Below are 25,361 nucleotides of genomic sequence, written 5' to 3'. Positions count from 1 at the left end.
ACTATCCACCCCTTAAAAACGTTAACATTTCACAAAAACTCCTACTCTCGGCATTTTGTTTAAGAAGATTGGCATTGCCTCATCGCTCAGGTATTATGGGCGTTACTCTCAAAGCGTTGTCGTGAAATTTACCACAGTCCTTAAAGGCAACATCAGCTCATAAAGCGAGCATCAATGTAGTACACCCGCGAAGAGGAAGAGGCGGAGGGAGAGGTGGTTTTCTAGACCCTACTGTAGCGGTTACCAGGTGCTTGTGCGACGTCGAAAGTTAGCCGTCGGTTCCTGCTTCTCAGAGATTTCTGGAATTTTGACATCCGTTAGGAGTAACAGGTATGTTTAACAAGCTTTTGACGGTGCTTTTAGTGTGTTGCAAAGAGGAGACAAACGGTCGCATCTTTGTTAGCACTGTTAACATGCACCATCAGCAGCCGTTTGTATGTCCTCAACTCCATGAAGGGCTGGGTGCTCTGCTAGCGAGCACTAGCCACGGCTAACGTTAATTTTCAAACCTGCTGCACTTGGGCAAAACACTAGCTGGCTTTAACCGTCACCACTTGCCTTACTGTGGTTATAGCTAACAGGAACATAACGCTTTCAGAAATAATTTCGATAATTATTAAAAAACGTACCATATATATATTTGTATTTTATTTTTATTTTTTTTTACTGTTACTGCTGTGAATTGGATTTTACTTTGTTTAAGCAGGACGTATCTTTTTTGTTATTGTTATGGTTATTGAAATGTTATACATCTTTGATAACGCATTTCTTTTCGGTTTCCGTATGCGCCAGATTGTTATCTCCACAGTTAATCGCTTTGTTGACATGTTATCTTAAACATATTTCGCATATCGGCGGCAGAGTGCACAGCTTGATGTTCCCATCCAGAGTTTGGGAATGAGCTGCTTCCATTCGTAAGTTTTCTGCCTGACATGTACACCTCTGCTTAGTCATATCTGGAAACCACAGTGGCTCAGGTGAACTTCGGGTCAATCTCAAGTGAGCTTATGATGTACAAGCGTATTAGACTGGTGATGTCGAAGTATGGGCCCTCACATTCCCTCTTTTGTGAAAGACTTTATAACAAAGTAATGCTACATATCTAGTTAGTCATGCTATATGACATCAAACAAATCTGAAAAAATAAATTTAACAGCCGCCTTAAGTGTCACGGTCTTCTGTTCAGCATGCTTTTTCTGTAACTGTGAGCATCAATGTCATGGGATTTATCACAGTTTTCAGCAGAAAGTCTGTACCAGTTTAATGTCTGTGACATAAAGCAACAGGGGAAAAAAAATCATTGGTACCCTGCATGCTTTAGCTGCATTATCTGTATTATATAGTTTACTGGACTAAACATCAAAAAGTGTATTCTGGGCAGATGTTTTAAAGGTACCATTCTTACCTACATTTTGATATCAAATGTTAACTGGCTTTATTGAATATACCACAGCTATTGTACAAAAAAGGAGCTGAATCTGAGGGGCTCAAGTGGAAGTGCAGGTTGATTTTTCGTGGATTGAGTTGTAGATCCCATCAAAGCATCATAGAGTCTAATGAAGTCATTTAAAAAAGGATCTTGGCTTGGAATGTCAAGCTTATAAGAGACCAGTGTTTTCACAACAAGAAGCTCTTAGTTTTATGAAATAAATTTTCATTGCATTTTTTGCTATTCAAACCTGCACTGTGCATATCTGTCTGACATCACATCTGAAAATTGTTGTTAAGCTGGATTACTTCAGTCTGTTTAACAATACCAGATTTTACATTACATTACAGACCTTTAATTTTTAATATCTGTCCAAATGAAAACATGGGCAAGTGAGAAGAGCCAGCATATAAGCTTGGCTGATGGTCGGTTGTTGATGTTCTGCAGGATATTTGTGTGCAATAACACAGAAGATACAGTGCTTCACATTTTCAGTTAAAGTGTTTTTGAGTTCCTGAAAAATGTGCACATAATGATGACACTTTCAGTTCTTGTAGTCACTATACACATTCACCAAGGTTAAAGCCAACATGATTATACACTAAACACATGTACTGAAGTTAAACCCAATATGGCATGGTGTCATGTTCACCAGAGTTGTGTAAAGCACAGGGTTTGTGTTTTTTTTCTCTTTTTTTTTCTTTTTCTTCTTGTTACTCGTCATACAGACAGGAAATGTTTAGTCGAGATAAGCTGAGCTTGTAGAAACACCAAGAATCCAACGGCTCTTGATCTTTTCTTGAACCTCATAGCCGTTTTCTGAGCACAAGTGTGCCCCTGTGCACAAAAGTCATTCTCTCAAAGTTAATGAGCAACAACCTTTATTTTCACAACCCGAAACATACGTCTCTGGTCTGGTGCAATGGGCATTCTTATGCTTAACCAACCTTAATGCAGTTTGCTTATACTTTGTTGTGGTGTAAATTCCTCAGTGGTGTTGGTGTTTACCTTTCACCTAGTTTTCACTAGCCCTGCCTAGTTCTTCTTTTTCTGTCTGATTTCATCTGCTGGCAGTGTTTGCCAGTTTTTTCTGGTTTAGTTCATAGATAAAGCAACTTATCTTATCACAGCTCATTATACCCCTTATCTGTTACTTGTATAAATTAAACGATATCTTTAAGTTGATCAAAATGCTGTTGTTACGCTGTGTCAGCATCTGATAATAGGAATTAAAAGGATTAATACACACCTGAGTACACATTAAGCTCTCAAAAGTTTTAGTCTAGTCAGTGAGATATTGATATCAAATCTAGAGGGACCCACATAAAAAGGCTCCCTCATGGCACGTGCCTCAGATATGATCTGAGCAGGTGTGCTGTGCCTCTGTTGTCCCTGACAAAAAGGAGCTGAAGTAAAACAGGTGCAGCTTTTTAGAGTACTGCAGATATTCTAGATATGACATAAAGCTCATCACCTCACTGGGGTCTAGTGATGGTGAGAAAATCATGTGTTTTGTATTAGAGATGCAGTAGGTGTAGCTTCCACAGGGATGCATTCCAGTGTGACAGTCACTGTACCTCAGGGCATTATCCATAACCTTTTTTGTGGAGGAAAATCAATTCCCTTTGTGAAGAGAATCAGTAATTGCTTTAGAAATATCCAATAACATCAGCAGCCGGTCAGCACCTCCCCCATCAAACATCAAATCAAGTTTCAAGCTCACTTTGCATTTGAAAGGAGTTATTTTGAACTTGTCTTTAAAAATCCTCAAATGCACATGATGGATGTGTTCAGCTTAGCATAAGTGTTCTGCTAACTCATTTTCAGTCTGATGAATCATCTTCACTTCATTCGCTACCACCTTCAGGGCCCAGCAGCTGCTGTAACCAAGTTACACATGAGAAATATCACAGTTCACGATGTGTAGAGGTTACTGCTGCAATCTGTTTTCCGTTTACTGGTTTAAGGGGGCCAGTTGATGTTAAAGAAAGCAGCAGTGGAGATGTTCCTTGTACATGTCCTGGTTGTTGTAATGTACCCCTGGATAGCTAAATCTCATAGCCAAGGACTTGTTAGCAGTTAATCTAATATTTATCTGGCAGATGCTTTAATTTGTTATTGCTACAAAGGGTAATGCCTCAATCAGGTCTTTTATGGTGATTTACATTTGCAACTCCTCACCTATGGGGTGTACTTTAAAGTAAAAGCAATAGCTTAGTAAGGTTTGTTGAGCCTGAAGCCGGAGGGTTCAGTGTCAAGGCCAGACCGCTTTGGTGATTTATGCTGAATTGCATGTGTTCAGAGTTGTGGATTAAAATGGGCTGTAAATTGAGTGGCTGTTACATGTAGTTGTTACACATTTTCCTAACAAGTGAAGGATCAGATTGGTTGAATTCTGGGAGGAGACACAAATCCCTTTGGGGGATTGCATCAGGGAAAGCATCCGGTGTAAAAATCTGCCAAATCAAACATGTGGAGCTGCCCACTGTGGTGACCCTAAAAGTAGCTTTTATTCACTATGAGCATAGATTCATGGAAATCCATTGAGCAGTACAGCAATGATGCTGCAGTTCAGAGCTTTGCAGAAAAATAGTAAAATAATTATGTTTGTTTGCAAATTTGCCAAACTCTTTTCTTCCAGCGTCTCTCTTTCTTAACCTCATTTGTTGCAACAATGACGCTTTTTCCTGTGATAAAATTTTAATATAATTCTTCATGACCTCTTTCACATGAGTGAAGTGGAATCAGCTTGTCAACTGTATCAACTCCAAGTATGTTTACCAAGAAAAGTTCCAATACCACAAGTTGCCATTGCATTACAGAGCATAGAGGCCATATTTCAATTTAGTGGAGCAGAAATATGAATGCATGCCAGTGTAGGTCATGACCTTTATCTTAAAAAAAGAAAGTAGTAGAATGAGTCAGAAAGTTCACACTGTTGCTTTTCATTCAGTGCCCTCTGTTCATTCATAGTTCGGACTCATTCACACATTCACATAGTCAGCAGCACACTGATTGTGACGTGAATTTCTATCAGTGCGGTCGATCACAGCATCACATAAGATTGCTAGTTTATTAGTGTTTAAAGCTTCATACATACATATTTAAACAGTGATTACTACAGTAATGAACAGATGTTTTAACTGCCAGGTTATCAGTGGCTTAATGTCCACAAAGCTCAGTTATAATCAGGCACAGTTCCTCTCTAGGTAACAGATTAATGATAAAAGCATGTTATTATTATGTCCTTGTAAAACAGATATGTGCTTTGACGTTAGTCATATAATGATTAACAGTTCCTTCAGGCTCTGCAGGAGGGGACAACGTGTCAGGTAGCAGGTTTTTAAGCCTTTCTGGAATGGAAAAGCACAGAATTTGAATTTGCCCAAAGTTAACAGAATTTCGCTGATCCTGTTTATCTGGAAAACCTGTTAGATATTTAAACAGGTTTTTGTTCTTGTGTGCCTGTTTTAAAAGTTGGCACCTGGAATGTTGCATTCTTTCGCCTGATGTCTAATTTCGCCTGAGGTTGGTCATTTTCCACACGTGTTCTTGTTCTTGTGTCTAAACACTCGGTTCTCTGGCCTCTAGGGTGTCAGATGACTTTTCTAAATTGTTGGTTAAAGAAAACCTTTCCTCTCCTCTGCTCCGTCTTTATTTCAGGTTCACTGTGCACAGTGATCATGGCAGAAGCCCACCAAGCCGTCGCTTTTCAATTCACCGTTACCCCAGATGGCATTGATCTGCAGCTGTCCCATCAGGCCCTCACTGAGATCTACCTCTCTGGCATGCGTTCATGGAAGAAGCGTATCGTCAGAATTAAGGTATCTTTGTTCGTGTTAAGCGGCATGTCCCTAAAACATTGTTGGCATCATTCTTCCTCTTTTCGTATTACAGTGGTTCCTTAACTCATTACAGTAGCACGTGCATCTGAGCTGCAGTTAAATGTCAGAGTGGCTTTCACCCTGTGGTTTTGTTTTCATTTTAGTCTCATTATGTTTGTCTTTGTATAACAGTTATTTTTAGTTTTGCTTTGAGCAAGTTTTTTTTTTTTCATGTGGGTTTAATTGTCAGCGATGAACACAACACATTACTGCACACGCTTCAGAAGTGAGTGTTTGACTTTTTTTATTTTGTCTTCACTTTGATCACGCTCTTTCAGAGGCGCTATGAATAATTACTGAAGTTGTTTTGATGTGGTAGCATTTTACTGTTGGACACTCACCTTTTTGAGGCTTAAATTTCCAGTTTAATTACTGGTAATATTTTTTATAAATCCAATGTGAAACCGAGCTGGATCTAATTTAGCCATTCATAGTTGAACATTTATCTAATTTGCACCTTAATTATAAGTGAATTTTTGTACAGCATGTCAGTGAAATGACTACAAAGAGAGAATAACATGTTTTTTCTCTCACTCTACCAGAACAGTGTGATAACAGGAGTGTATCCTGCTAGTCCGTCATCCTGGCTGTTTGTGGTCATCGCAATCCTGGCTACTATGTACACTCGCTCAGACCCTTCAATGGGACTCATAGCCAAGATACAGGAGCACCTGCCAGTCAGGTAACATACCTCATGACTCCTTTAACCCTCCTAAGACCCGAACTCAAACCCGAATTAATGAATGAATGTTTTCTTATTAGTTATTAAATAAACAGAATTAATACTTTAGTTTTACTGTGATTCAATAAAAATGGCAACCATCTATGACACACTTGCATAAGTTCCAAAAAGCTCTGCATATGAGTGCAAATGTAATGTTTCTCTGGTTTTTGGTCAGATTGACAAAAAAAAACCCCACGTTTTTTGTTTGAGTTGTAATGGGTTCACTACAACTATAAGCACACTTTAAGGCAATGAGATTGTGTCTCCCTGCTAAACAGAGATCTATGTTTTTTTCTTGTCTGTTTTCAATAAACAAAAATGCTTGTAATAAAAATATAGTTGGTGGAACCTGTAGCCTGAAGCTAAATCAACATGAATTTTCTTTTTTCTTTCTAGCCCGCTTTTGTCTTAAATATTAAACGTGTCCATCTTCTTTCTTCACTGCAGCATCTGAAGCTTTCGTACTGTCTTGTACTCGAGTCTTGTTCACTCATCTTCTTTTTGTCTCATTTTATTTCACACACACATCATTTCCAGCCAGTCGATGAGTACGCAGTGCCAGGCAGTGGTGTCAGCAGTGCTCTTCAGCACCATGCTTTGGCTAATGCTCATCTTCACTATGCGCCTGTGCCTCAAGCAGCTCCTCTCCTACCACCGCTGGATGTTCGAGCAGCATGGCAAGATGTCCACCACCACCAAAATCTGGGTGGTCAGTACTTTTTCTTCAGTTTTTCCACTTCCCAGTGTGACATAACTACCTTCCACTGTCCATCTGGTTTTAGATCTCCTAAAATATCAGGTGTCCCTCTATCATACCAAGTTTATATGATATTTTTATGCATTAGAATAAAGCATTTTTATTTACAGCTTTGCTTTGAATCTAAGTTTAGAGGCCCTCATTATTTAGCATAAAAATTGAATGTTTATTTATTTTACACGGCATTTTTATCTTGTGAAATACTTGTAAATTACTGGATTCAAATCCAAACCAACTACTGTGAGTCATATAGGTGTGATGTGCATTCATATTTACAGTGCGTCTGTCCTTGTGTGTCTATGTCAGGCGCTGGTGCGCATCTTTTCTGGCAGAAAGCCGCTGCTCTACAGCTATCAGGGTTCGCTGCCAAATCTCCCTGTGCCCACCATCAAGGACACAGTCAAGAGGGTGAGATGTCACATGAAGCAGAGGAAATGATAACATGCTGATCACTGACCATAAAACAGATGGTTCTTTTATCACATTCATCATTTGTTTTCAGTTTTTTATTTTTGTTTTTTTTAGCTAGTTGAGAATTTAGTAAAAAAACAACAACAAGGTTTATATTAATCCACAATGAGCAAAGGAGGAATAGAAAAATAATTTTTGTATTGTATCGACAGAATTAGATATGTTTGTGCTCATATAACATTTTTTTTTTTTTTATCACGTTACCTGTTTCATTTAGTACTTGGAATCAGTGCGTCCGCTGATGGATGATAAAGAGTATGAACGCATGACCAAGCTGGCCGCAGAGTTTGAGAGCAGCCTTGGTAACCGCCTGCAGTGGTACCTCAAACTCAAAGCTCTCTGGGCTTCAAACTATGTAAGTGGTTGGTCACAGTGATCTGGTAAGGTGTGGCCAAAGCAAAGCCATTAAGAGAAAATTTCAAATTCCATTAACAATGTATATCTGTGGTCTGAATTATTTAGCTTGTGTGAATATGCAGTCACTTTTGCTTTCAGGTCAGTGACTGGTGGGAGGAATATGTCTACCTCCGGGGTCGAAGCCCAATCATGGTCAACAGTAACTACTATGGCATGGTAAGAAAGTGTTACTGCATTAAGTTTCTTGAAGATATTTCTGCTCTAAGAGACGATGACCCTAACTTTGGATTGAATAAAAGTTGGTGTTTTGAGCAAGCCAATAGATTTTCATTTTTCTGCGCTATTAAACATATTAAAGGATAATAGCCAAGATCCGCACTACATAAAGTTTTTGCCAAGCCAGCATCGCTTTTTTGCATTGCTCAGGAATGAAAATACAGTGATGAGCGTTTAATCTCTAAAAATGAGTAACTGAATGAATATGAAGAATCTTTGTTCAAAAGACAAGATGTTTTTTACTCAGAGTTTTTTGTTCCTAGGTCCTGTGTACAAATCATATATAAGCAAACCTTGTCTGAATAGTCAAACAGTGGTGTAGAGAGCATTTGCAAAAATGCAGACAATAAAATCACTGACTGCCAAGGCTCTCTACGTTGTAAGGTAAAGACCCAAAAATCAGACCATCCCTTATGAGCAAGTACTTGGAGACAGTGGGAGGAAAAAACTCGCTTTTAACAGGAAGAAATCTCCAGCAGAGCCAGGTTCATAGAGGGACAGCCAGAATTTTTTGCCATCACAAGTATTGCCCCCTGAAGACCATGTTGGTGTCACTGTTTTTAGAGAAATATGACGTGGGTACTTTCTCCACGTCATATTTCTCTGTGTTTTTAATTAGGGCATGGTGCCAGCAAATCAGTATTTCTAATGTAAACCTCTCCATAACCTCAAACCTGTCACCTTTTAATCCTAGATGTACTCAGGGATCATTTTGTCTGGATGATCCTTACTTTCTGTATCTGTTCATTTTCTCCGCAGGACTTCTTGTATGTGACTCCAACTCCCATCCAGGCAGCCAGGGCCGGCAACAGCATCCATTCGTTCTTCCTTTACCGCCGCAAACTCAACAAAGAAGAGCTCAAACCTGTGAGTTAAGCCACCAGTCCACCCCTGCTGCTACGTATATATGATAGCATTCATTTTTCTTATCTTCGTGCTATGGCAACAGATGGCTTGTTAACTGGATGTCTCATATTTTAATGTTATTTTTCAAACATCAGTGTATTATGTAATATGTAGAATAGAGTGGGCGCATGAGGCCATCAGTATGTGGTGTGTGTGTGTGTAGCATTAATTCTTTCATTCATCTATCCATCAGCGTTTATGTGCCTTGTATCTCCATGCATTTTTTTTTTTTTTTTTTGTAAAGACATTTCCCTTATGTTATCATACCATACTCATCTTTTACCCCTTCCTTTTGTATCCTTTTCAATCTCTCTTTTACTTGCTTGATTTTTCTTTATTTACCTCCCTGTTTCCCTCTCACTCTTAAAAAAAAAAAAAAATCCCCTCCTTTTCCCTGGCCCTACGTTTCTTCCATGGCTTTCTTCTGTTCTTCTCCACGTGCCCTCGCCTTCGTCTTCTCCTCTCCGTTTCCCAGAGTCGTATACCAGGCACTGTCATTCCTCTGTGTGCTGCTCAGTGTGAGAGGATATTCAACACCACACGCATTCCTGGAGAGGAGACGGGTAAAGAGACTGAGCAGCATGCACGCGTCAACAGCATCCACAGAAATGTCTGAATGTGAAGTCTGCTCCATTTTCAGACATCATAGCGAGCATTGCTAACACACCTCCCCTTCAGCAATGATGAGGCATACTGAAGGTGTCTGAAGCCTCTGGAGTTTAAGCATGGGATAGAAAATTGTGTCAGTGTGTGTTTGTATGTTTGTGTGGTTCAAGTAAGGCGTCTCTGATTCACTGAGTCACAATGTCTCTGCTGAACAGCTCATCCTGTCATCTCTCATCAATCTCCTCTCGCCTGCTGGTTTCATCTCAGATCTGTCTGGGTTTCTGGAGAGACGCTGTCTTAAACTAATGCCTTTCCCCCCCCCTCCTGCCCACACATTTTGTTTTCTCATTTTTTTTCCTTCTTCTCTTCCCAACACTTCCTTTCTATCAACCTTTGTTTCCTCTTCCTCCTTCTTCCCTATACTGTTCCTGGTCTGGTGCATACTTCTCTTATTCTACTCAGTGGTTGCTGAGGTCTGCAGTTCCTTGCTGTTCCTATCAGTTTGAGCGGATGTTTGACACTTGTCGAATCCCTGGAATACTAACAGGTAGTATTTATATTCTTACTCAACTGGCCCCAAATTTTTTTTAGATCTCTAAATGCCCCCCAAAAAAGTAAAAAGGAAAAAAAACTATTTAAAATTGACAAGAATTCTTGTTTCATATGCAATAGTTTGTGTTTGGGCATCATGATATATGACGATCACTCTGTCAGTCATTTCAAGTTACAGATCATAGTGTAAAGAAACCCAAATTTCATTCCTGCTTTTGTTATTGCAATTGCACTCAAGCATGCAGGCTCAAATTTGACTACATTTTTTGCAGTTGTTCTCAGTCACAGCCTGGCTTAGGTTAGGTCATTGTAAACCTAATTAGTGAAGTTGTGCTTTGCCCTACACGTGGCATGAATTCAGTGAAGCCAGGTGTTCCAGTCATGTATGATAATGATGGTTTAGCTTTGCAGTCTTTTTACAACATCTTTTTAGATGCTCATGGCAACATCCTGATCATCTCACACCATGTGCATTCAGTTTGCATTGGACAAGACCTGAAATATTTAGAATGGTGTGCTGGGTTGTTGTGAATTCATCTATGTTACAGTGTTACTGGGGATTTTAGCTACACTGAGACCCTACGCCATAAACTTGATGTGTACCTCAACAAAGGTGTAACTATATATCACATTGACACAGGCAGCAACTATTGTTATTGGCCTGTTGAATGCTCCTGTGCATTTGTGGTGACTTTTTCACTGCAGTTTTCAAATTTATCAGTGAGAGAATAATCATCACCATCTCATTATAAGGACTCAGACTCCCTGGAGGAGATTGTTTAAACTATTGCAATGGAGGTGTAAAAAGAAGTAGAAAATATGAGGAGCAAATATGTTTTCCCACAGAAATAAGTGACGACAACAAAGAGAGAGGACCCACGAGGGGGAAAAAGCCCAGCATTTTTTTTTGTTGCTGTTGGCTGGTACCGCATATAAAACACCGGACTACATGGTAATTAACACATAATGCACCAGCACAAGCATAATAAACCAAAATCTGATCAGGCCTTTAGACTACTTTGGAAAAAAAGAAAGGTTTAGAAAATGCATTTATTTTAGGGACACAAGACACCTTAACCTGTAAGTTAAGTCTATCATCTTATGTATGTATTTCCCTGACATTGTGGGGTTTTTTACAGCACCTTCCCACCATCAACATTTTCACATCCCACCTCATTATCTTCACTAAATTCATCACTGTTTTACACCACAGTATGTCCACTTTGTCTTTTACCATCTTCTTTCTTCTTTTCTATCCAAAGATACCGTCCAGCATTGGCAGGACAGTGACTACATTGTGGTTTACCACAGAGGGCGCTACTTTCGTCTCAGGGTGTACCAGGCAGGCAGACTTCTGTCTCCGAGGGAGATTGAATTCCAGATTCAGAGGATCCTAGATGACCCTTCACCTCCTTCCAAAGGGGAGGCCAAACTTGGGGCCTTGACTGCTGGAGACAGGTCAGTTTGATTGTTTACATTACCTGCAACATACACCACACTGTAATTCTAATGTAAATGTCTATAATCACTAGAGTTCCCTGGGCTAAGGCCAGGACCAAGTATTTCAGCAGCGGGATCAATAAACGCTCTTTGGATTGCATCGAGAAGGCCGCGTTCTTTGTGACACTAGATGACGAAGAGCAGGGCATGATGGGAGATGACCCAGCAGCCAGTTTAGACCGCTACGCCAAATCTCTGTTGCACGGGAAATGTTATGACAGGTACTTTTACACTAAAATATTCACTGTGTTATGAATTTGTCATCAAGTTATTGTTGCCCTGCTGTTGACTTGGTGGAGATTTTCCTGTAGTGATCTGTTATTATTGGTCGCCATGCAGGTGGTTTGACAAGTCCTTCACAGTTGTTTACTACAAGAACGGGAAAAATGGCATCAATGCAGAGCACTCCTGGGCTGATGCGCCGGTGCTGGCACACGTGTGGGAGGTAAGGAATACAAAAGAAAACTTGGAATGTTGTTATGTTGCTCTGAGTAGCTATAATTTTAGATGCGTTTGTGTGTTTCCAGTACACTCTGGCCACTGACAGCTTCCAGCTCGGTTACAACGCAGAAGGTCACTGTAAAGGAGACGTGGATCCATCCCTGCCCCGACCAGTGAAGCTCAGCTGGGAAATCCCTCCAGAAGTTAGTTCTGTGTTGAAATTTTTCCATTAAACATTTTCCTAAATGAAGCAAGCTATTGTCATAAAGACGGAAACAAGAAAGTACAAGAAATTCAGGGATAACATTATGATCACTGACAGGTGGAGTGAATAACACTGATTATCTCTTCATCATGACTCATGGCAATGAGAATGTGAACATTTTATCCTGTAAGATGATTTGTTAGAAGTACAAAAATGGGCAAGCATAAGGATTTCAGAGAGTTTGATAAGGGCCAAAATGTGCTAGCTAAGCGACTGGGTCAGAGCATCTCCAAAACTGCAGCTCTTATGGGGTTATAGATCATGCAGAGGTTATACATATCTCAGTTTTGACTGATGTTGTTTTTCACTGTGTGTGTGACAGTGTGAAGAGCAGATCGCTCAGTCTCTGGCTCTGGCCCAGGCGCTGGCTGATGATGTGGACTTCCATGTTTTCTCCTTCCAAGAATTTGGCAAAGGAAAAGTCAAGAAGTGTCGAGTCAGTCCAGACGGCTTCATTCAGATGGCTCTTCAATTGGCCTACTTCAGGGTGAGTGTTCCACTGAAGTCGAATGGCAGTGTTACCATCTGATACCTTACCTAAACATGTAAAACAATGATGAGCTTTAACATAAAGAGAACACATGCAGGTTTAAACGTTTGAGGTCAGACTGACATCTGTTCAAAAGTTTAACCTGTTTAAACAAAGCAGAGTTACATAACTCTGATGGTCCGCATCCACTCTTTAACTTGAGATGTTTAAAATTGAATCTAATATGTAATACATAATTAAAGGTTCCATGCACTGAAAATGAACTTTTATGAAGTTGTGATTTCAGTTTGAGGCAATGATTTAATTTAATGACCCCAAAACAGACAAAGTGAGTTTGAACCAAACACCCAAAAAGGCTGAAACTTTCTTTGGAGACATGTGAGACTAGTGTTAATCAGTCTTCAAATGTCTGGTAGGATACGAGATTGACAACTTTATTTATTTTTATAGCACATTTCATTACATTAGAGCTCAAACACAGAAAGTGAACACATGGCATTTGAAACAATTGTACACTTTAATCAGTTGTTTGTTTTTTGCTGTTGTTGTTGTTTTGCGTGGTTGCAGGAACGGGGGACTTTCTGTTTGACATATGAAGCCTCCATGACCCGTCTGTTCAGGGAGGGCAGGACTGAGACTGTTCGCTCCTGCACCAACGAGTCTAGCGCCTTCATCCGAGCGCTGGAGGGCGGAGAGGTGAGAGCATGAAAACCCTCTCCTGATTTGTTTTATAAAACCTAAACACAACACAGCCATGTCACTTCACCACGTCGTTCTCCACCAGGCAGCAGACGTGTGCAAACATTTGTTCCGAGTTGCCACAGAAAAGCACCAGCTACTTTACCGCTTGGCTATGACTGGAGCCGGCATTGACAGACATCTGTTCTGCCTCTACGTGGTGTCCAAATACCTCGGAGTGGAGTCTCCTTTCCTCAAAGAGGTTTGTTTCCATGTCGTGTTTTTGTCTAGTAGCGCTTACACTGAGTTGATGTTAGCAAACTGATGTGGTGGCTTGTGTGTGTTTCAGGTTCTGTCTGAGCCATGGAGGCTGTCCACAAGTCAGACTCCCATCCAGCAGGTGGAGCTGTTTGACATAGATAACCACCCGGAGTACGTCTCCTGTGGAGGAGGCTTTGGACCGGTCAGTACCACCTCCGGTGTTTCACAGACTTTAAATAATTGTTCTACAATTATTTATTTTATTCTATATAGTTCCTGCTGGATTAGTGGACAGATTACATGAATACAGATTCAAGGGACTGGTGATGATTCAAGTGTTTTTGTGCCTTTCAGGTGGCCGATGATGGATATGGGGTGTCCTACTGCGTTTTGGGAGAGAACATGATTAACTTCCACATCTCGTGCAAACACTCATGTCCAGACACTGTGAGTTTAATGCTTTTGGTCAATTTGTAGTCAAATGTCTGTGTATTTTAGTACTTCATATGTAAATCTAGAATTGTGTTATGCTCCCTTATGCCTGTAGTTATTTACAGAAAGACATGGTTGTTCACTGCACAAGTAAACCTTTAAAATTCTTATATTTTGTCATGCAATGACTATTCTTACTATTATTCAGATTTTTTAAAAAGGCATAATATGACATTAATCTTTTATTGGCTCAATTTTGTTTCGTTTGCTTGTTTGTTTTTTAACGCTATGCTAATGCTTTTTCTCCTTCCTTCTCCTTATTCTGTGCTCTTCGTCTCTCCTTGAAGGACGCTCATAAGTTTGGTGATCAGATCAGACAAGCCCTCCGTGATCTGCTAAAGCTGCTGAGCCCAAGCCAAACAGAGGCCAGCAAAACGGAAGAGAGCCAACCTAAGGTCAAGAAAGAGCAGTAGATATTCAAATCAGAAGACGTGATGCTGAAGGGAACATGTGCAGGCATTACAATATGAAGTGAAGAAAGGCGGGTTTTTATTCTTAATTTAGTCTGAGGCATTTATAGCCAGGTAGATGATATTCGTGAGACAGCTCCACTGGAAAATGATAACAACGGAGGTGATGTTTTTACTGATATGCATATGTTTGTGCGTTTATATTAGCTGTGCGATGGGTGCATGGAGCGAGAAAGGGTCCGCAGAGTTTGGTTTTAACAGTGAAACAACTTGAAATGTGCACGTGTAAATGAAAAGTACAGTGGGGCCAGTACACATCTCAGTGTTAGGATGGAAGATCCTAACTTCACCTTATTGCAGGGAGTAAATGAATGCAAATTTCTGCAGTGTGTTTTCGACACAAGTAAAGATAAAACTCCTCTGTTGTTGGATCTGTTTGGGGAAACGCTGTGGGATGTTAGTGTGAATTTTGGAGTATTGCCATGGGGAGAAAACATGATGGACTGTTGAGGTGACTTCATTTTCTACCATCTGAATTCAAAACTGCTGTAACGATGACACCAGGTATTTTAGAATCATGGAAGTCTGTGACTTCTCAGTGTTTACTCGATGTGTATAAATTGCTTTTTACATACACAACTGTAATGCTGTACTTAAAGCACCAGGCTGGTTATACATGTAGTGAAGATACATGGCTATTTTAAATTAATTAAATATATCCAGTGCCATATTTTTATTTTTATTTTCTTGGAGGCTTAGTTTGTATTCACTAAGTTTAACTTACAAAGTTAGCAGACATACAATCTAGTTATTCAACTGCTATAAATGTATTTTATATTTTTACTTTATTGTTACCACTGTTTAAAAGCACCATAACAATGCAAGTTGTATTTATGAACATGATGTGCAATTATTCAGTCCCACGCAGCGCTGCAGGTCAGACCTGGATTAGATGTAAAGTGTACCTGTGACACAGATTGATGTTTTTCTCCACTTACTGCTGCCTTCTTTGGTTTTTACTCCAGATCAGCTTCTCTTATTATGGTGTTCTCATGAGCCTTTTTAATGCAATATTACGAGGGGAAATAAAGATATTCTTAAAGAAAAAACTAGTGGGGTTTTTGTTTGGTGTTTGTTTTTGTTGCTTTGAAACATCTCTCCCCCAGTTTAGCAGATTGCTCATGAAGAAACCTGTTGGGTGTCTGTATATTTCTGTGCAACGCTCAAACCTACCTGGCCCTATGTGAAAAGTAATCGCCGTATTTGTTTAATCATGAATTAACTTTGACCACATTTTATTTAGAAAACTGAGTTTAATTTCATTTACCACAAACAGATTTGAGTAGTGCCAGACCTGCTGAATCAAGAAATCACTGACAAAGTGAAGCAGGCTAAATGATCTCAATAAGCAAACATTGACATAGAGAACCACCCACAAACATTTTGCAGCAGGATAACATCCGAAACACACCAGCATGTCCATTTTTTCATGGTCTAGTCAAAGTCCAGACTTAAATCTGATTGAGATGCTTTGGCATGACCCTAAATGGGCCGTTCATACTTGAGAACCCTCCACTATGACTCCTTGACTTTTAGGAGAGCTTTAAAAAGTTGAGTAAAGAACTGACCTCCTTTAAAAAAGCCTCACTCACAGCCAAGTCACTCAAGTCCAAGGATGACATTTTTTATGTTTATCATTGGCTTCACATTTCTGTTCGCAGTTACTGATGCTTTTCTGCTTGATGTTGTGCTGCTTCTTTTTTTTGTTGTTGCAGAAGCTACACATAGAATCAAGTAAGCATGTGGTTTTTCTTATAAGTCTTCAAGTCATCTTTAGGACATCATTTTAAAATAACGAACACGCAGTAACTAACAAAGAAATGATGTATTTATCAATAGCTCTTTGCAAAGAATAGAAATGTACCCTCAATATGCTTACCATTGTAACAGACAAATGGTTTAAGGTAAGTACAACCTCTGTCCCAAAGTGCTTTGAGAGGAGGACTGCACAATGAACAGACTCCATCATTATTTGGTTGATCAGTGGCCCAGTATCTGAAGGAGCTGTTGCTCTGGTCTGACCATTTCCACTCATCTCTGAACAAACCGATCCAGACTGAGGACAGCGAGCCATTGTTATTGTCACTGATTATTTGCTGCAATGCCAGAGTTTCAGTGTCTCCCCTTGCACTGGCCAAGTCTTTATTCATCACTCGACAATCTTGTTGGGCGTCAGTCCAGCTTTTCTCTTGAAAAACAACATACAACCCAACGGAGCCAACGTCTGTGAATAATTTTTACACAGAAAAATTCGATTACATGTCCAAGTCCTAGAAAGCAACATATCACTGCTGGCTTTCATGCTGTTGGGTAACAATAAAGATGAATTTGAAAATATTTGCTGAACTTGAACTTGAGTGACACAACTTTTTGAAACTACGACAATGAAATAATGTTTGAGATCAACGTTGCTTTTTAAAATTTTGTGCTGTCTACTTAAACACTGACACTGATTATTCGAAGCACTATCTGAAGAGGTCAGAGGTCCAAAAAAGTGATATTTAGAATGTTGTCAATCCAATAATAACTGCAAGAAACACAGTCTTAAATACCTCTATGTAGCATTATTATCACTGTGATCTTCAGAATCTATTGACTTTAAATGAGAGGTCAAATGGGAAATAATATTAGAACACACACCACACTTGTAAGAATTATTGTTTGTAAATTATAAGGCTTTTTGTTAATTTCCAACCAATAAATCATTATATTGACCATGAAGGCCTTGGCAGATTTAATTCTGAAGTCTAAATTTACACGTTCTGAATGTCTTTTGACAATTTATTAGTGTGAGCTAACACCAAGCTGCACCCAGATCACTCATTGCAATTGTTTTTTCTTACCTGATGGCCACATCTTTCATAGCAAAAGATACAGTGCGCTTCTGCAGGTTGCTGCTTTTTGTCCTTCTGCCTTTCTGAAAGTCTATTTTTTTGTCCATTTCATAGTGTGTTGGTGTTTTTACTGATGGCCTATGGAATACATATTTGCATTTTTATAAACAAATTTAGCTGTGAGGAGCTGAGCAGGATGTTGTAAAGATCTAAATTGATAGATGCTATCACAGGTGCCAAAAACTTGATGTAACCAACACACTGTATTTCCATTGGGGGTTGAAATGATCTTGTTTTATTACCTCTCCTCTATCTGTCTGTGTTCCTGCCACTTGTCTTTCTGTCTCTTATTTCAGCAGTGAGGTCACTCACTGTCATCATAAACCTTAAAATGGGACTGACTGTAATGAGAGTATTCTTGATTGTTATTGCTTATTTTTTTTATTTTTTTTAAATTGTTATTTTATTTACTTATTAAATTTTTAACAGCGTGACAGTTTTCTTTTATTCTATGTGGGAGCAGCTGACGACCATGAAAACGCATTTCTTTGGGATTAAAAAAGTTTCATGATATGAAATGAGAGGTGTTTCTTTCTGGTTTCCTCCAGAGACGCTGATGTTTTAGTTTCTTCAGTCAGACTCCCTCAAATATTTCTTATAGATCCTCTCTTATAACACTGTCGCCATTTTCACTATTTTATCTTGAGTTACACATATTTTCTTATATAAAGAAAAGTGGCCAAAGCAGTATTCAGATTGCTGTATTTATGAAAATTATGTGAAATGATCCAGTGCTAGGCAGTGCTGGGATTAGATATTAATGTGTGATAATAGTAACACTTTTTTTCTCCACGTCTTACTGCTTTCTTTTGTTTTTACTCCAGAGCAGCTTCTCTTATTATTTTGTTATAGCTGATGCAATATTATGAAGGGAAAAAAATATTTTTAATCATCATAGTATAATGATCGTAGCTTATGTATTTATGTTCCCTATTTGATCCCGGACCAATCTTGATGAAATTTTGAATAAACATTGTCTAGCGTGCATATGCCATCTATATGGCATATGCAAATATTTTATACAAATCCCAAAGACAAACAAAGTAATTCACTATGTTTCTTTATTATAATGTTTTCAGACAAAAGACAGCATGTGGAAAAAATAGTGAAAGTTCATGTCTACCCTTACAGGTTACAGAGTAATAAATCAACAGACTTTTAACTGACTTTTAATGAGTATTTAATATATCACATATGCATATTATATTTGCCACATGCTTAAAAAAAACCCTCCAAATGAAAGCATTCCAAATATGATGTGAGCAGACTTTAAAAACAAACAGTAAAGCAAAGTCTCTCTTTATCTCTATTCATTTAACGCTAGGCTAGTTTTGTTTATTCTCTACATGCAAAATCGTGAGTAATTTTTCACTCCAGGAAAACTTCATGTCGTATTCTAACAGGCATCCTTGATTTCCTTCTCCTCTTCCTTATGGAAAATTTTCCCATCAGGCTGGACTCTCCACCGAACCTTGGCATTCTGGTACTTTGATTGGATCTACGGAGGCATTCACATGAGCTAGTTACAGTGTGTTACGATTATAAGTGCCTGAATCCAGTAAAAGTGGCTTCTTGACTTATATCAGAGCTTTTAAAAAGACACATTAATGGAACATTTTAGAGTAGAGAACTGACCTGCTGCAGAATGGCATCACTCACACTGAAGTCATTTAAGTTCAAAGATGACTTAAATTCCACCTTAACAGTTCTGGTGTGTTTTGTTTCTTGATTGGCAGAACATTGACATAAAATTCACATGCATTTAATTTGTTAAATAAGCTGCCATGTTAAGAATGGCAGTAACTAAAGAGAACAGATACATTTGTTCTCTATAAAAATAAACAATGAGAAGTCAAAAAGGTACATGATACACTGTGGAATTATATTCTTACCCTCATAGCAGATGAAGGGTAGAGAGTAAGTACAGCCTCTGTCCATGAATCCTTTGAGAGATGGATTGTACAATGTACAGAGTCCATCATAATTTGGTTGACCACTGGCCCAGTATCTGAAGGAGCTGTCGCTCTGGTCGGACCATTTCCAATCATCTCTGAACAAACCGATCCAGACTGAGGACAGCGCAGCGCTATTGATTATTTGCTGTAATGCCAGATTTTCCACCTGGCTCCTCGCACTGGCCAAGTCTTTGTTGTTCATGCGACAGTTCTGCTGGGCATATAGCCAGCTCGTCCCTTGAAAAACAACATACAACCCACTGGAACCAATATCTGTGAACATTTACAACAAGAAAGATTAAAATCTAAACAAAATCACTCAGAGAGCACAACTCTCCTCGAAGGGCAAGGGCTAAAACTTTGACATTTTATGATGATTTTATGACAACATGCTGACTTCTGACCTTTGATCTATGAACATGAATAATTACATAGTAACATAGTTTATTTTATTCGCAATCACATTTATGTGAAAGAGGAGCTGTGTGTATTTTGAATGATCTTTCCCATGAATGCACTGACCTTGGCATACATAAGGAAGCGTTGTTGTACAGGGTGCGCTGAACCATTTCCCATCATCCCCCATCCCTCCACAGTTGTCAGTGGAACTTGGTAAACTGCCCCAGTTAGTGTATTCAACTACTCCATCACTGATCTGAGTTTCTCCCACAGACCACAGCCAGGCTGGTGGGCCTGTTTGTGTTAGACCGATCCACATCTCTGCTGTCACACCACTGGCTGATACCATGTTCACCAGCCTCTGCATGTCATCCTGGCTGCCAATCGTGGCGAGGTCGGCATAATTGCTCCTGCAGTAACTCTGGGCATCAGCCCAGATTTTAGCCCCGTTTATCAGGTAGAACTCCCGATGAGTGGGAGAACACAGAGTAACATAGCCTGTACAGGTGCACCAACCAAACATCAAACAAAGGAGGACTGCACCATCATCATAACACTGTTTAACTTCAGCATGAACGTTTCATCATAAGCAGTTAAGAAAATGGATTCATGAATGGATTTCATCACTTATGACACTTACCTGAAACTAGCAATAAAATCACTGTAAGGACCATATTTTCTCTAGGATGTAAATTAGAAAAAATCAGTTTGCATTTGTTAGCCTACTGAAGTGGTTAAAGAATTTTTAATTCAGTGGTAGTCCACTCAGTCTCAAACTTTTTAAAACCCATGAAACTGAAGCATTTCCTGCCTTACTTACTTTAATGTTACAATCACAAGTCTTTGAATGCACAGCCAGAGGATTTAACAAATGTGCCAAAACAAATGTATGCGACAACAAAATGAAATAAATCAACCAGTCATCAAAGAAGGTGACAATACTGCGTTCTAACATTTTGAGGGACTTTTTTCCCCTTTCAAAGCATAACTGGCGTCTTGTGCTTAATCAAATCAATATGGAAGTAATACAGATTTTTTGTTTTTAAGTTGTTTTTGTTGTTAGGTTTTGTGGATAGATTTACAGGCAGAAGTTTTAAGGACTTAAGGGCTTAAAGCAAATAAAAACGCGGACAGATGAGTCACTTTGGTAGCATCCACTTATTTTTTTAAATGTATTTCAAAGACACTTATTTTTCGGTTTTAAATGAATTGAAGCTATTTTATTGAATAAGTCAAAAATGTTTAAATGACAAATACTAAACTTTAAGAACAGAATTGTTTGTTGTTCTGGCAGACAACAAATTTGAAACTATTTTGGGAATCGTTTCATTACTTACATAATTACTCTTATGTCCTAACTATACTTGTACAGTATAGTTAGGAACCATAACCATAGCAAGAATTGGCAGTAACATGTTTAAGCTAATGGCATGGACACATGCCTGTCTATAACTGCCCACGTCTGCATATCTACCCTGCTCCCTCTGATAAATCACCTACCTGAGCAGCCCCATTACATGGATACAATTACCAGCCACACCTAGTAATGATGAAAAAGAGGTTTTAAACTTTGACAGTTAAAGATTTCTTTCTTTTGTATAAAAATCTTTGGCTTTTTCACTCTTGAAATGTTCAAATAGGATTAATATTACGGACAACCTGATACAGAAGAACACATAGAGTGATTAGAGAATTACAACGAGACACAGATGAGAACAATCAAAGAATAAGCAGGAGGACAGAGACAGTAAGTAGAACTAACAACAACAACAACAACAACAACAACAACAACAACAACAACAACAACAAAAATACACTACCTTAGAAAGTAGAACAGGCACCAACACAAAGACTCAAATGTAATAACTAAGAATCCAAAACTGAGTCCAGCAGAAAATCCAGCAATCCTGAGACGATTCATATACAGATTTTTTCCAGGTCAAGTGACACTTTACATATAATTTAATTCTCCATAATTCTCAGAAATATTTAAATTACATTGATGCTTTAGCATTACTAATGTGTATGTGTTGACAACACCTAACATCATGACATGGCAGTTGCTGTCCACCCAGATGATCAACTCCCTGCTATATGTTTAGAAACAACTCTCTTCTTACCTGATGGGAAGCTATTTTATTACAAATAGGCAGTTGTTAATCCTACTTCATACTTCACGTATTAGTGTTTTGTTTGTTAGCAAGTAGCCTTTGTATTTGTCTTTATGAAAATGAAGCACTGAAGCTTAGCAAAGATGCAAAAGAATATGTGCCTTCCTTAGGACAGGATGCTTGGTGTTTGATCTATTATGTCTATGTTGTAACAATGCTTCTTGGAAATAAATCTTGTACGGTTGGAAAGCCATGCATTTGTGAGTTGAGCAGAAGAGTTGAGTATGTGGGTTGCGCCTATGAGTGTACATCTATGCCACATATGGACTACAAGTCCGCAAGTTCCGAAGGGAGACACGAGAAAAGGTGGTTGACGCCAAGAGAGCACAATTCCCCCTGAAGTGCAAGGGCTGAAAATATAAAAATTGTGCTGTACAGTTCTCTCAATGCCTTTTCATATGATACATTGCTTGACATGGTTTCTTGAATTTTTTTTTCAAGGTGAACTTTGATCTTGGGTGCTAACAATCAAGGTAAATGCTTAGCCAACCTAGCTACTCATGTCCCCCAAGGCCTAGTATATTGTTGTGAACATTGAAGACGATCAATAAAAAACTGTGGGTAATATATGTTTTTACTGATTTTCACATTTGGTGCTTGATTCGCACTGAAGGAATCAAAACTGTGAATGAACACATATGGAATTATGTAGTGAACAAAAAAGTGTGAAATAACTCAAAACATGTTTATTTTGGGGGGATTTTTCAAAATAGCCACCCTTTGCTTTGATTACTCTTTGCATTCTCTTGATGAGCTTCATGAAATGGTTTTCCAACAGTCTTGGAGGAGTTCCCAGAGATGCTGAGCACTTGTTGGCCCTTTTGCCTTCATTCTACGGTCCATCTTATTCAACACCATCTCGATTGTGTTTAGGTCAGGTGACTGTGGAGGACAGGCCATTTGGCACTCCATCACTCTCCTTCTTGGTCAAATAGCCCTTACACAGGCTGGAGGTTGTTTGAAGTCATTGTCCTGTTGAAAAATAAATGATGGTCCAACTAAATGCAAACCAGATGGGATGGCATGTCGCTGCAGGATGCTGTGGTAGCCATGCTGGATAAGTGTGCCTTCAATTTTGAATAAATCCCCAACAATGTCACCAACAAAACACCGCCACACCATCACACCTCCACTACGGTGGCCCCTAGAGACAAAGCACGTACAAACTCCAAAACACATGCAAAATTCCAAAACACGTACAAATCCAAAACACGTACAAAGATCAGCATCAAACACTGTTCTCATTTTTTTTTGCCTGTCAGACTTCAGCTTATACCCTCAATACCCACTAATAGTCCACATTCAATCCCTGTTCCTTATTTTGAAATTATGACCCATATCCACATGTTTGTAGCATGTGAATATGGGTCATATTTGTGTATCGTGTAAGTTATTGGCATCCCACTTCCTTTCTCATCTTAACCATCAAAACTAAATTTCATATCCTAATGCTGACCTACTTCTACCTAAGTTCACCACCAAAGCAATTCTGAATTCTCCAACAGTTGTTTTAAGGTTTGTCTGACAGCAAGAACCTGCCAAAATGTCCTAAAATCTTCAAAATGACCTCAAGGTCTTAAGCTCAAACTGGTGCACAACAGAAAGCACTAAGTATTATGTTCATTACTTCAGAGAATTCCTAGCATAACATCCATCATGCACCAATAGTGAAACAATCAGAGACTGTGGAAATACATTTGTTTCCACCATATGAGTAATAACACACACACACATACACACACACACACACACACACACACACACACTCCTCCTTGTCGCCCAGAGGACCCCATATAAAGCTGTGTTTCCCCTGCACTTGTTACTGCTCTTCGTTTCAACATCAGTGTTGTTGTCTGCTGTTCAGGTATGTACTTTGACCTTTTCCTATGATATCTAAACTGACATTTAAATTATAGCACCATCCACATCCAAATAAGATAATCAGCTCGAGCTACAGTTTCCACTGAGCACATGCTCAACTTAGTATTGCTAAATTAACAGCTATGAAAAATCAAGCATTTGTAATAAATGGAACGACTTTGATGATAAGACACTAAAAACTTTGCTCAGATTAGTGAGTTTGGATTTGGAAATGACTTATTTGTTATATTCAGTGTCTTTTCCGGTTATTTTGAGTGAAATATAAACACCCAGTGTGCAGTATTTGGTGTTTGGGATTTTCATGAAGTGAAAAAACTCAGTGGTTTATTCTTGATCAAAACAATTCTGTAATGTATTTAAATACTGGACCCACCAGTGTGTTAGTGGGTGATGATAAAGGTGTAACATTTCTCAGAATAAACATGCTCCAGTTATTCTCGGTAACTCTGCTGGTCAATTAATGCAATAAAATCCTCCTGAAATCCTTCAGTCCTTTTGTCCATACCTGTTTATTTAGACTGACACAGTCATATCTTAAAATCCTTGCTAAAATTGACCTGTGAGGTATTGTAGACACTTTTATCAGTGCCTGTAAACAGGTAGTATCATACATTTGCATAGGAATGAGACTTCAATATCCCAAATTTGCCTTTGTTGGTTTTTGTCTATTTGATCAGTCAAACATGGTTTTGTACTCATGCAACATCTCACAGTGACACATGTGCATAAACCTATGAAGTAATGGTTAAAATATCTGTGAGGCTACGCACGTATTTAAAGATTCTTTTAATTTACTGAGACTGCACGTAGATCAAATGATAATAGAGGACTTGGCTGGTGTTAATAGCAGCTAGCCGACCAGCTTAATCTCCTTCTATCCCACATTCTCTCTTGTAAATCAAATTAAACAAGATGGACTGGACAGCTGTTACCTCACTCTGATCCTGGATAATTGGATGCTGCTCCAATCCAGTGTCCCTCTGGCCTCTTCTATTCCTAGATCATTAGCTCCAAATGGCCTTTCACTTAATCTTATCCCCTAAAGTAAAATCTTACACTGGATGTTGCTTTTTTAATTTCAAAGGTTTGGAAAAAGACGTGTGGTGCATTATAACTATACATAATAGCACTGATTTCTATGTGTCTTTCCAGTGTCATCATGTCTTACTTAGATGAACACGGGTGAGTCGATCCAGTCCAGAAAGTTCTAATTCATTAACTTGTGTTTTATGGCACGTCTAATGCATTCTTTCAATTCCTTTTGATTTAGAGGGCATCACGAGGGTAAGGGCAGCAATTCTTTCATTTAATAAATATATAAGCTGCAATTCATATCTCAACTCAATCAGACTGTGACTCTTTCTTTCTCCAGAAGAAGATGAGGAGCAGGGAGAGGGAGGTGAGACTGAAGGCTCAGTGTGGGTTGATTATATTTAGCATACCTTGGAGATAACAGATCAACTACCAGCTGTTTTAGCAATCCAGTAGTAGAGACACCCCAT

At 38.9% G+C, this 25,361-nt stretch overlaps 2 protein-coding genes across 6 annotated transcripts; one reads left to right on the top strand and one right to left on the bottom strand.

Moving 5' to 3' along the window:
- The first annotated feature begins 42 nt into the window (after positions 1-42).
- Positions 43-15,636, top strand: LOC146702996 (carnitine O-palmitoyltransferase 1, liver isoform). 2 transcript variants are annotated; one of them, XM_085466098.1, is made up of 19 exons: positions 43-330; positions 5,093-5,253; positions 5,856-5,995; positions 6,575-6,746; positions 7,101-7,202; positions 7,483-7,620; positions 7,761-7,838; positions 8,658-8,765; positions 9,873-9,957; positions 11,225-11,420; positions 11,495-11,683; positions 11,802-11,907; positions 11,990-12,106; positions 12,491-12,655; positions 13,226-13,354; positions 13,443-13,598; positions 13,686-13,799; positions 13,952-14,044; positions 14,377-15,636. In XM_085466098.1, exons 2-19 carry the CDS (start codon positions 5,113-5,115, stop codon positions 14,500-14,502), a joined length of 2,355 nt encoding a protein of 784 aa, XP_085322224.1. In that variant the 5' UTR covers positions 43-330; positions 5,093-5,112; the 3' UTR covers positions 14,503-15,636. The 2 variants fall into 2 exon arrangements, with proteins under 2 accessions (XP_085322224.1, XP_085322223.1); XM_085466097.1 differs by lacking the exon at positions 9,873-9,957 and adding an exon at positions 9,280-9,367 and having other exon boundaries at positions 44-330.
- Positions 15,637-18,514: 2,878 nt separating this feature from the next.
- On the bottom strand, positions 18,515-21,980 carry LOC146702995 (C-type mannose receptor 2-like). Of its 4 annotated transcripts, none has more exons than XM_085466113.1 (7): positions 21,928-21,980; positions 21,308-21,347; positions 20,448-20,488; positions 19,931-20,305; positions 19,346-19,681; positions 19,089-19,177; positions 18,515-18,951 (listed from the first exon to the last, which is right to left on the bottom strand). In XM_085466113.1, exons 2-7 carry the CDS (start codon positions 21,319-21,321, stop codon positions 18,850-18,852), a joined length of 957 nt encoding a protein of 318 aa, XP_085322239.1. In that variant the 5' UTR covers positions 21,322-21,347; positions 21,928-21,980; the 3' UTR covers positions 18,515-18,849. The 4 variants fall into 4 exon arrangements, with proteins under 4 accessions (XP_085322239.1, XP_085322238.1, XP_085322241.1 ...); XM_085466112.1 differs by lacking the exon at positions 21,928-21,980 and adding an exon at positions 21,628-21,686; XM_085466115.1 differs by lacking the exons at positions 19,089-19,177; positions 21,928-21,980 and adding an exon at positions 21,628-21,686.
- Positions 21,981-25,361: the final 3,381 nt, after the last annotated feature.

Source organism: Copadichromis virginalis, linkage group LG8 (assembly GCF_057382275.1).
Source record: "Copadichromis virginalis isolate Kocher_CV1m ecotype Utaka linkage group LG8, C_Virginalis_male_GT1.1, whole genome shotgun sequence".
NCBI classification, from domain to species: domain Eukaryota; kingdom Metazoa; phylum Chordata; class Actinopteri; order Cichliformes; family Cichlidae; genus Copadichromis; species Copadichromis virginalis.
This window is presented reverse-complemented; position numbering and strand designations above follow the sequence as displayed.

Bases quoted from the DNA above. Each gene is read 5' to 3' on its own strand.
- LOC146702996 (XM_085466097.1), top strand. From the start codon at position 5,113: ATGGCAGAAGCCCACCAAGCCGTCGCTTTTCAATTCACCGTTACCCCA. The intron at 7,203-7,482 runs GTGAGATGTCAC...TGTTTCATTTAG, and splicing joins TCAAGGACACAGTCAAGAGG to TACTTGGAATCAGTGCGTCC. The intron at 11,908-11,989 runs GTAAGGAATACA...GTGTGTTTCCAG, and splicing joins TGCTGGCACACGTGTGGGAG to TACACTCTGGCCACTGACAG.
- LOC146702995 (XM_085466113.1), bottom strand. The intron at 20,306-20,447 runs GTAAGTGTCATA...GCACCTGTACAG, and splicing joins GATTTTATTGCTAGTTTCAG to GCTATGTTACTCTGTGTTCT. The intron at 19,682-19,930 runs GTCAGTGCATTC...AAATGTTCACAG, and splicing joins GCTTCCTTATGTATGCCAAG to ATATTGGTTCCAGTGGGTTG.